The following is a 12158-nucleotide window of genomic DNA, read 5'->3' as shown; positions in this document are numbered from 1 at the left end:
AGACTCAGGGGTTTGGGGGGCTGACGGGGCTTTTGTCAGTCAGTCGGCTGAATTTTGAAATGAGATGTTAGTGAAAAACCCAAACAGAGCAATTGTGTGATGCATGTGCAACACACATGCACACATTGTTTGATTACCCTTTTTGCACATTTTGTAGTCATGAAGGCTTATTAATCCCTGCATTTGGCATGGGAAGATGCCTACTGAGTATATGTGATGTACACAGTGTATTCTCAGAACATGCTTGACTCCAGACAAGATGAGAATAGTTTCTTCTTCTAAGGATCTTAGAATCCGGTTGGGAAAGCCGGATACTCATTCATGAGCAATTACAGCCATGTTCTCGGCCCAAAAGTTCTCAGCTGTTAAGTAGAATAAAATGCTTTCTGAATCACTCTCAGCTACCAAACTCTAGAATTTGTACTTGTTCTAACCTCCATGTCCAGGGCCTACAGAACATGAATGTGGAATCACATTGTAAGAATCAACCCTGGGAGTTGTACGTTGGCCAAAGAAATGCTCGTAAGAACTAACGGTACCCTGTGGCACACTGAACCATTAATTTATCAGCATTTTTATATGGATTAAACAAATGAGTGGCTGGAGCTTGGTGGAGAAGTGTGGGGACTATCCCTTCTGCTGTGCCTTTTACGCCGGGGTTTAGGCTCTGTGAGCTAAGGCAGGACGCGTGGGGAACAGAGGAAGCCAAGAGGAAGAGGGGGTCCTTTCCCTTATAAGCCAAGTGGCTTTAGGTAAGATCTTCAACCCCAGCTGTTCGGGAACCACATCCTTGTCCCCTGGAAGCTGTTTCACTGACACTTCCTGGCTCCTGGGAATGCTGAAGGTCTACTGGAGCTCAGGGATGAAGCTTTTAGCGACTGTATCCCGGGACGGCTCAGCCAAAGAAGTCCTGAGACGTCTTGCTTTAGCCATGAGTTCTGAGTGCTGCAGGAAGTGTGAATACACTGAGGAGGAAGACCGAGGGCGTTTAAGGTTCATAGAGTCACACAGCGACAGCCCAGAGGTGGGTCATGTAATTCTAAGTTTGTAAATAATTGAAGGCCAATCATTCAAGTCCTAAGCCTTTTTAACGGAAATACTAGTGACTGAAATTTCTAAAAATTTCGTCACCTTTTCTCACTGTCTCAGGGTAATCATTGCATATGTATTATTATCTGTAGTGCACAGTCTCAAATAGCAATGTCTTTAAACGTCACTGCTGTGTATTGGTCAGGTTTGCCCTTAATTGAAAGCACCCAGGCTGGAGAGCAATTCCGGTTAGCATTTTCACTCGCAGCCCTGAGTCAAAATCTGCACTGTTCTTTCTTTCACCTCTGCCACTTGGCTCTTGACCAGGCGGCCTACAGTCAGGGAGGAGCAGAAGGGGGCACCCCCAGCAAGCCGTCCTCTCACATCTGAGCCTAAGGATGCAAAGGTTCCCAGAGGTCCTTGCTTCTCAGCACACTTCCCTTGGCATTTCATTGGCCCAGCTCAAGTCACATGGCCATTCCCAGCACCAGGGAGGGTTAGGAAACAGACATCCAGCAGAGAGGGGGTTGTGAGGACTGTCTCAGCCCAGTGCTGGTTGGTACATAGGGTATATGGCAAACTGAACAATGGCGGGGTTCAGTGAGAAAGAGGGAGGCAACAGCTGCATAGTTGGGGAGGCAACAGACAGTATCTGCCATATGACCCCCAGAGGAAATAAAATGACTTACTCCATGGGAAATGCTTAGACCAGGGCCTGGAACAGAGCGATTCATCTTAGCAGCCATCACCATTGTTATTAGGATGTAAATGAATGTAATAATGGTTATCATCATTACTATCGGCTTGCTGCTTCTCTTTGTTTTCAAAGATATGTCTTTTTCCCGCAGTTTCTTTCTCCTTCTGCTCCTTTTATTTCTGTCATGCTTCTCCACTTTGACACCATTAAGGCTTAGCTTTCATAACTACTTACCCAATGGAAGTGCTGCTTTCTTTTTTGCTATTAAGTCAACAGTTAAACACACACACAATACCAAGTATTGGGCAAAGCATCCTACGTGTAACATCTTAGTTAATCCTCCTACTACTATTATTATCGCCATTTTTATAGGTGAGGAAAAAGGTTAGGCAGAGGGTCCAAGGTGACAAAGCTCTAATGCGTGGTAGATGAAGGCAGGTCTGTGTAGCCATACCAAACCACCACCTTATCACTGTGATAGCTTCCTCGGTCCTTCAGAACTTGAGCATCAGGCTAAACTTTTGTGAATTTCTTGTGGCTAGTCTGGAAAAGGAAGGTTGAGATAGCAGGATAAGAGATTTTTTTTAATGTAATAAGTAATACAAATGAATTAGTTTGTAGGAGGCAGTTCATAAAGAGCTGGAAATGCTAGGCTGAGTGTTTTAAACTTTATTCTAAAAAAAAATAGTCATGGGCTGAAATTTGTCCATTACATTGTCAGATTGCACTTAAGAGATTACAGACCCTTTAAGACTGTGATGAGGACTGCAGACTCCCTTCCCAGGAAAAGGTACCTATGCACACTGACTTGCTGCTCGTTTCTGGGATTTCAAGGAACACTCCCCACCCTGCCCCCCCCCCCACCCCCGGGCAAAGCCCATCTATGAACTCCTGGGATTAGAAATTTTCTGATTTCACTTTATATTAAATTCCTTTGATTATGGTATAAACCATTCCCCCAGAAAATCTGAAATTGGCTAGTAATAGTATTTGCTCCATCACACCTTAATTGACCTAAGCTTGATGAAAAACACCAAACTCTTCACAGGCAAAGAGCTAAAAAAAAAATAAGTATTAACACTTCTGTGTAGTTACCACCACCTGCTGGTCACACTTAGGTAAACCCTAAATCTGCACTGAACTTGGCTGTTTCACTGGTATGTTCTTTGCTCTCTATTAAATCAATACCCGTATTGTTTTTCTAACTTTCCACTTTGATCTGTAATCTAAATATATTGTGAAACATTAGGTGAACAAACCGGACTTGTGGAATTAATTTTTTAAAGGCATCTTTATATTTGTCTCTTACTCTTCCCTTAAGTGTATGAGTCCATCCACTCTTCCTTTCTTTTGACCTTGATTTGGAGCTTCGTCATCTCTCACCGAAGCTAATTTCACTACCTTTCCAGCTTTTCTTCCTGTTTGTATAACTGTTCTCCATTGGCTACTGACACTGCCATCGGAGGGCTCTTTTAAAATCCAGCTTTAATCATGAGATGCTCCCTGCTTTAAACACCCTTAGTATCCCATCATTGCTATGGGATTAAATCCAGTCTTCAATTCAACTTGTCTTTTCAACCACCCACCCTCTCTTCACTCCTCCAAAACATAGCCACTGTCAGGCTAGTCTAAAAGGCTGGAAGGAAAAAATTCGTCTTTCCCTAAATTGGAAAAGCAATTTAAAAAAAAAAACTGTGGCCAGAATATGGACTCAGACTTGATCTGGACACAGAGAGAGTTGAGAGGTATGAGTGTTAAAAGAGAAAGAAGGACCAACGTCGGGCACTGGCAAACCAGGAGTTAGATGTTCAGCAGCCGTGTGGTCCAGGTGACTCGAACAGCTTGCAGCAGGACCCCAAACAAAAGCTGTCAATCCAGAGGTAGAGGGTAAGGGCAAGAATTTCTCAAGACCCTTGGAGGTTGATGGGACTGATCCAAAGAGCTACGTTTGAGGGCAAAGAAGGTGGAATGCACTCACATTTCTCTGAACTCCGGCAAAAACAGAACTCAACACATCTTGAATGAAAGGATATATGAATGAATTTTTTAAAAGTTATTTTTGTGATATTTATAATACTGATACAATCTTTATGATGCCAAACCAGACATACTAATCAATTCTTGACAAAACGTTGGTTTTCATGTGGGAACCATATGTTTTTCCTATACTAATGAAGAAGATTATTTCAAACCACAATAGAGATGATTAGAAATATTCATTTACTTCTTGTATTTCATTTCCCATGGTTAATTTTGCCTTTTGTTTTCCATTTCAGTATTTCTATACAGAAGCTTTCAAATGAATCTCGCTACATGATTTATGAGTTCTGGGAGAATAGTAGTGTGTGGAATAGGTAAGTTATGAACAGCTTTTTGTTCTTTTTCTTTTAGCCAGGGAGGTAGCAATATACATGACATAATTTTAGGACGTGTAGAAAAAACTCCATTCCGTTTATCTCACCTTAAACACTGTCCCATTTGGTCATTTTCTTAACTCCCACTCTTCATGGATTAGAAACCACTTTCCTTCTGAAGCACAAACACTTTTGATAATGATCCCACTCTAAGTGTTACCATATGGTTTCAGGCAAACAGATTTAGATACAGATCACAAGTGTCCAAAGTGTACAGGGCTGGGAGACAAAGGATGCAGAAAAGGAAGGATGGAAAAATTTTTACTTCCTAATTTTTCATAAGCTCTGTGGTTTTTATTTTACAATAACACTATATATAATGGTTAAGATCATCACTGCTTAGCAGCTTTTTGAAATGTCTTTACTGCCAATAAAAGGGAAACGACATTGTTTGGAAAAGATTAAAAAAAATCAATTTCTCTTGTCATCACTCTACTTTGAACATATATATATATATATATATATATATATTTGTCAGTTGTTCCTCGATAAAATTTTAAAAAATCAACTTCTTTGAAATTAAAATAATCACTAGTAACAAATATATAAGTAGAAAAATAGGATGAAGGAAATATTTGCTATTCTGAGATTCTATGAATAGTTCTAGTTGGCTTTAAATGGCACAGAGATCATAGATCTCCAATAAGTCCAAATTCTGGGTGTTAAATTATGGTAATGGAACTAATACCTGGTAACTTAGTTGACACATATTTCACCTTAAAAGTTTTATTTCTGTGGCTATTTTAAGTGCTTTTGATATAATGCATAATGACAGCAACAGAATTTCAGGCACAAAAGGGATCTTTAAAGGAAATTTACTTTGTCCTTCCAGGCCTGTATTTTAGATGATTTTTTTTCTTTTTATTCTCTAGTGATGGAAAATCTAGAGTTCCTCTTCTTAGCTGTCCTATTCTTCAAACATCCTGACAGCCAGGATATTCTTCTGTTTAAACTTTTTCTGCAATTGTAATTATCTCCTTTTGTTTTTATCTTCTGTAGAGAATTAATGCTCTCCTATTTAAAAAAACTTCATAAAAAAATTTATGATGACAGTTGTTAAATTACTCCTGAGTCTTTTTTAAGGTGAAATAACCATGAAAAGGAGCCTTTATTCAGGCACTGAATCCAAAACCCTGCCACCTTGACTGAATTTGAACTTAATTACACTCTGCTTAAGAAGATTGCAAAAAATTGTAAAGCCTTCACCTCTACTTTTTTACACAGCCACCTTCAGACGAATTACAGCAAGACATTCCAAAGAAGCAACGTGGATTTCTTGGAAACTCCAGAACTCACATCTACTATGCTAGTTCCTGGTAATTCTTCTGGGCTCACAGTTCTTCTGTGTGCTTTCGTATTCCCTTTCTCTTTTAAAAAGACAGTATGTTCTCAATTTTATCAATGGTGCTCTCTACTATTTCTTTATATATATCAAAATTTGAGAGACGGGGGAGGAAATAAGGTATATATTTTTTCTATTGCCTTTAGTCCTTAGTTGACCCTGTTTGTACTCCTGGCTTTATTAGTCATTCGTTGGTCCTCTTCAAAATTTTAACAAACTTGAAGTACAAATCATAACATTTTCAAAAAGTATTCAAATGCTTTACTATATCACAGTATATTGAATTTGGAATAGGTGACCCATAGACTGGAGATTAGAATTATGTTAGAAATATTGTAATAGTTAAAATGTTTTTTTGTAATTGGGAAAAAAGAGGAGGGAAAGACAAATTTGAACTGAAATTGTCTAAGAAGCCTGGCCTAGCCAAAGCTTATTTAAGATAATTGAGAACCAAAATTCATTTGTTCATCTACCCATCCATTCAATTATCAATTAGACATATTTTTACTGAGTGTTAATGAGCACTGGACACTGGGGGTACTGGGTGCCTAGCCTGCTTACTTGCACTGATTGAGCTCTGATTTTGAACAAGCATTGTGTTGGGGGTTGGGGAGGGTACAAAGTAAAACTGAAGTCCCTACCCATAAAAATGCTTTCTGTCTAGTAGGAAAGACAAATGTTTGCAGAAAAAAAAAAATCAAACTCAGGACATAACGTAGTAGTTACCCAGTAGAGAAATAATGTACTACATGAATTTAGAGGAGTGATGGCCTCTTTAACTATTTTTAATGAAGATATAATCCTTGAGCTTAAAAGATGAGATTTGGACAAATCAGGATGGAGAAGAAGGGTACTTAGATGCAGGTAAATTGTAAACAGGAACAAATGCAAGATATGTGAAATATACTAGGCTAATTGGTGCAAAGATACGACTAAAGCATAAAACTTGTATATGGTACATGTGCAGAGAGAGAAGAGAGCAGGAAGTGAGAATTGAAAATGTCATAATGAGGAGTTTGAACTTTCTTCTTACAGCAACACGGAGTCATTAAAGATGTTTGAGAGTCACAGGATAGTGAATGCTCTATTCAGTAGTAACTGTGGCAGGAGGGAAAAAGGTGAAAGAGAGGAAAGGAATTGCAATAATCTAGGCCAGGAAAAAGAAGTACCTGAACCTGGAAGATACCCAGATAGCTCCCTGGCAGATAAAATTTTCAGAGTTAGCTGCAGCAAGATGATGGTTGGAGCCTGGGACTGGTGAGAACGTTCGTAGGTAAGAAGAAAATATCTAACAGAAGCCTGTGGAAATGCCTTTATTTAAAAGGTTGTGGAGACTGAGGGGAACCGGTCAGAGATAGGAGAATGCAGTAGAGCATCAAGGAAGCCAAAAGAGGAGTAACATGCAAGGTGCAGTGCTCCTCAGGGGGCCGATGTAGTACAGGGTGACCGAAGCGAATGGACTGAAAACTGGATTTGACAAGAGAAGTTTTAACAAAATGGTCGGAACTTTAAAGGACGGTAGATTTTGACGTGGGTAGGGTAATAAATGGAAAGTGAAAAAGTAAATTCTGGAATGAAAGCTAGAAGAGGAGATGGGGGAGATCAGGTGTGGATGCATTCAGGTTGGCTGACTGACAGTTCCAGCTGGAGCTTTACTTGTATTCACTCTAGAGCTCAAGGACAGGTTTATCTGGCCTGGAGATGGTAGACTTTTACAGTCTCTCTTCCTGCATTTCTCAGATTTAGCCCTCAAGTAAGAAAGCCAAGAAAATGGTTGAAATTTCTCAGGATTAACAATTTGACTCATCCAGTTTAAATTAGGATGCACCATAGCTTCAGGAAGGCTGCAGGTGAGGGTGATTGCAAAGGCTGTTAAGGAACAGACTTCAGCGACTGCCTTAAATTTATCCAAAAGAGGCTTTAGCTTAACTATTTTCCAGACTTCAAGAGTCTGTTATAAATGAGACAAAAAGAACCAGATCTAGTTCAAATAACTTCTGTAAATATGACTACTACAACTTCTGTGTGTAGAATGCAGGAAAGCAAGAGCTACATCTTATCTCCACATCCCCTTCCCCAGTGCGGTATTAGTACAGTGTATGGCACAAGGAACCAGATATTTCTAAATGAAGGAGTGAATAAGGACTTTGAAATCATCATAATTGCACTGATAGTCCATCACGAATTTCCCAAGAAGTCCTTTTTTTTAAACATTTTTTTATTGAGTAATAGTCATTTTACAATGCTGTGTCAAATTCCAGTGTAGAGCACAATTTTTCAGTTATATATGAACAAACATATATTCATTGTCACTTTTTTTTTGCTGTGAGCTACCACAAGATCTTATATATATTTCCCTGTGCTATACAGTATAATCTTGTTTATGTATTCTACATTTTAAAATCCCAGTCTATCCCTTCCCACTACCTGCCCCCTTGGCAACCACAAGTTTGTATTCTATGTCTATGAGTCTGTTTCTGTTTTGTATTTATGGTTTTTTTTTTTTTTTTTAGATTCCACATATGAATGATCACATATGGTATTTTTCTTTCTCTTTCTGGCTTACTTCTGTTAGAATGACATTCTCCGGGAACATCATGTTGCTGCAAATGGCATTATGTTGCCAGTTTTTGTGGCTGAATAGTATTCCATTGTATAAATATACTACCTTTTCTTTATCTAGTCATCTGTTGATGGACATTTAGGCTGTTTCCATGTCTTGGCTATTGTAAACAGTGCTGCTATGAACATGGGGCTGCAGGTGTCTTTTTGAAGTAGGGTTTCTTCTGGATATATGCCCAGGAGTGGGATTCCTTGGTCGCACGGTAAGTCTATTCCTAGTCTTTTGAGGAATCTCCATACTGTTTTCCACAGTGGCTTTCCTTGCTTCCCTCTCCCACTCTTAATGATTTAGATGCCTTCTTTTACAGTTTTGTGTTTATCCTATTTGGAATTCATGGTAGTTATCACCTTTCCAGTTATGTGTTTCTCATTTTTGTTGCATCCTGCTTCTTTCCTATTTAGAGTAGATCTGTCAGTATTTCTTTTAGCATGGGTTTAGTGTTGCTAAACTCTTTTAATTTTTGCTTGTCTGTGAAGTTCTTTATCTCTCCTTCTATTCTAAAGGAAAGCCTTGCTGGATAGAGTATCCTAGGCTGCATCTTTTTTCCATTCAGGACTTTGAATATATCTTGCCATCCCTTCTGGCCTGTAGTGTTTGTGTAGAGAAATCAGCTGAGAGCCTTATGGGGGTTCCCTTGTAACTCACCCTTTGTTTTTCTCTTGCTGCCTTTAGAATCATTTCTTTATTCTTGACTCTGGCCATCTTGATTATGATATGTCTTGATGTGGGTCTGTTTGGGTTCTTCCTGTTTGGGACCCTCTGAGCCTCCTGTACTTGGATATCTGATTCCTTAAGTTTGGGAAGTTTTCAGTCATGATTTCTTCAAATACCTTTCAATCCCCTTTGTTCTTTCTTCCCCTTCTGAAACCCCTATTATGTGTAGATTGGCATGTTTTATGTTATCCCATAGGTCCCTTATATTGTTTTCATTGTTTTTTATTTGTTTTTCTCTCAGCTGTTCTGATTGGGTGCTTTCTGTTGTCCTGTCTTCTAGGTCACTTATTCGTTCCTCTGCATTATCTGGCCTGCTTTGTACAGCCTTTAGGTCAGCTCTCATCTCAGCAAATGAGTTTACTAATTCTACTTGGTTCTTCTTTATAGCTTCTATTTCATTTTTGACATATTTTATATCTCTAAACACTATTTCTTCTAGTTCCTTCAGTACTTTGATCGCTCCTTTTTTGAAATCTTGATCTAGTAGGCCATCAATGTCTGTTTCTTTGATCGTGCTTTCAGGGGATTTCTCTTGATCTTTTAATTGGGAGTGGTTCCTCTGCTTCTTCATATTGCTCATACCTCTCTGGCACTGTGGCTGGTGAGTGGGTGGATCACTCCCCCTCCTGATGCTGCAGTCAGATACTGTGCTCGGGTGAGGCAGGTGGTCAGATAGCACCCCCTCCCAGCACCGCAGTCAGGTGCTGCGTTCCTGCCGGCAAGGTGGGTGGCCGCCCACCCTCTCCCGGGGCCAGTCGCTCTGCTGCTCTGTGCAGCTGCCCGCTCCACCCTGGGTCGGCGCTCCGTACGCGGGCTCAGGGAAGACGGTGGAACAGCCCCACCCCTGCTCTGTGCCAAATCTCAACTCCTTGTTTGTCTTGGTGGCACGAGTTCTCTGAGGTGCCGGGGTAGAAAGTTCCTATCTGCCTTGGGCTGTAAACAAGTCTCAGTCCTGCCTAGGAGGTTGAGGAGCTCCAGGTGTGGATTCAGGCCCCACCCCTGCCCAGGCGCTCGCACAGGAGGAGGTGGCGGCTGTGGCTGCATCCGCCTCGGTTCTCGCAAGAAGTACCAGTAGTGGCGGGTGGGTCTGAGGAGACAAAGGCTACTGTGCCCCTCCCCCCAGGGCACACCAGCTGTGTTGCTTTGCTTTTTTCACAATTTATGGGGGACTGAGGTGGTTCTGCTCCGTATCCCCTCCCAGCCACGGCACACAGCCCCCTGCAGTCCCTTGGGGGTGCCTAAGCACAGCCGTGTCCATCCTCCACCCGGCTCAGGCAGCCTGGCCCAGCCCCAGCAGCTGGCTCGCGTCTCGGGCTGGGTGTCACGGGGACCCTTTGTACCCATTTAACTTAGTTCTGTCAGTCAAGGGGTGTTCAGGGCATATGTGAGCCTTGGAGGCTCCCCCTCTGTCCCGCTGGCCTCTCCGCTGGAGAGGAGGAGATTCAGCAAATGAGCGCTATTCCTCCTTTGCTGCTCCCTCCCCACGGGACCGGTCCTGCACTGTTCTGCTTTTTCTTCTGTCTTTTTTCCTTTTCTCCTACCAGGTTTTTGGCGTCATTGTCTTTCGAAGAGGGTGATGTTCTGTTGGAGTTAAGCAGGTGCTCTGGTTGGCTGAGTGGGTCCGCAGATGTGAGTTTTGGTGTATTTGTGGGAGAGGGTGAGCCACGAGCATCCTTCTACTCCGCCATCTTGCTTCTCTCCTCCCAAGAAGTCCTGTTACTTGTAATTTTTGTGTGTTACATCATATTCATTTTTAACTCTCCCCATCTTGAAACCACTGGTTCAACAACGTAGAAAGAAGGGAGCTTGTTCTTAGTGTTGTCTTGAATCTTTCCAGGACAGAAAACACTTGAACCAGAATATAGTATAAAAAGAACACAGAAAAGGAGGCTAATGAGTTAGGAAAAAATGTCATAGCAAGAATAGGACATTTATACTTACCTGATAGATTTTCTGGTCCAACTTTACTTCATCATCTGGGATTAACTTTCTATTCACTATTAGTGTCATTGGTACATGCATTATATTACTGTTTCTCTCTCAGCGCATTTCTAATTTAGAGAGAAAAATTGAACACAAATAAAATGGGATCAATTCTTGTTCTCAGAGTTTAAATTCAATACAATTTAATCCCTTTTAATTGCTACCCTATTTTGCATTAATTTTATATCACATCTAATTTCAGCAATGATCACTGGAATTTGATAGAGTAAAAAGAAAAGTTAGGCTTGATTCTGACACAATTTTTAAAACCTAATTCAAAGAAGATTTTTAACATCTATTGGGGCACCCTACATCATTTTATTTATTTATTTATTTGGCATTTAATTGTTTATTTAAATAATTTACTGAGGTGAAACTCATAATCTAGAAATTAACCATTTTAAAATGAACAATTCATTGACATTCAGTACATTCACAATGTTGTGCAAACACCATTTCTATCTAGTTCCAAAACGTTCCCATCACCCAAAATAAAACCTCTTACACATTAAGCACTTTCCATCTACTGGCACCCTCCTCCTAGCCCCTGATAACCACCAACATGCATTCTCTTTGAATTTATCTATTCTGGATATTTCTTTTCTTTAACTTTACATATATATACTGTTCATTGTTTCTAAGAACAGTTTAGAGCTTTAGCTTTTTAAACTTACATAGTTATCAAATGAATAAAGCCAACCACAAAATAATAATCAACAGAATGCAGTAATCCAATCATAAGGGACAGTCAAATGTGCTTACACATATTTAAGAAATCAATCATCTAAATTATAATTAGTTCACTTGTGTCCTTTTTATTAGATTCCACATATAAGTGATATTGTATGGTATTTTTCTTTCTCTTTCCAACTTACTTCACTTAGAACGACCATCTCCAGGTCCATCCATGTTGCTGCAATTGGCATTATTTTATTCTTTTTTATGGTTGAGTAGTATTCCATCGTGTATATATACCACATCTTCTTTATCCAGTCATCTGTTGATGGACATTTGGGTTGTTTCCATGTTTTGACTATTGTAAATACTGCTGCTATGAACTTTGGGGTGCATGTATCTTTTTCAATTATATTTTTCTCCGTGTATATGCCCAGAAGTAGGATTGCTGGATCATATGGTAAGTCTATTTTTAGTTTTTTAGTTAACGTCCATACTGTCCTCCATAGTGGCTGTATCAATTTTCATTCCCACCAACAGTGTAGGAGGGTTCTTTTTTCTCCATACCCTCCCCAGCATTTATTGTTTGTGGACACTTTAATGATGGCCAATCTGACTGGTGTGAGGTCATTTCTCGTTGTAGTTTTTATTTGCATTTCTCTAACAATTAGTGATGTTGAG

The 12158-nt window shown here is 40.1% G+C and overlaps 1 protein-coding gene across 3 annotated transcripts in view; it reads left to right on the top strand.

Annotated features, from left to right (window-relative positions):
• Positions 1-12158, top strand: part of NECAB1 (N-terminal EF-hand calcium binding protein 1) — a 234802-nt gene that overhangs the window by 213810 nt on the left and 8834 nt on the right. For all 3 annotated transcript variants that reach the window (XM_032467632.1, XM_032467631.1, XM_032467633.1), the window contains 2 exons: positions 4003-4080; positions 5365-5456. In XM_032467632.1, the coding sequence (XP_032323523.1) occupies positions 4003-4080; positions 5365-5456 (170 nt within the window). The remainder of the gene's footprint in view (positions 1-4002; positions 4081-5364; positions 5457-12158) is intronic.

The sequence above is a fragment of the Camelus ferus genome, chromosome 25 (genome assembly GCF_009834535.1).
Source record: "Camelus ferus isolate YT-003-E chromosome 25, BCGSAC_Cfer_1.0, whole genome shotgun sequence".
NCBI classification, from domain to species: domain Eukaryota; kingdom Metazoa; phylum Chordata; class Mammalia; order Artiodactyla; family Camelidae; genus Camelus; species Camelus ferus.
The sequence above is the reverse complement of the archived record's forward strand: the minus strand, read 5'-3'. Positions and strand labels throughout refer to the sequence as shown.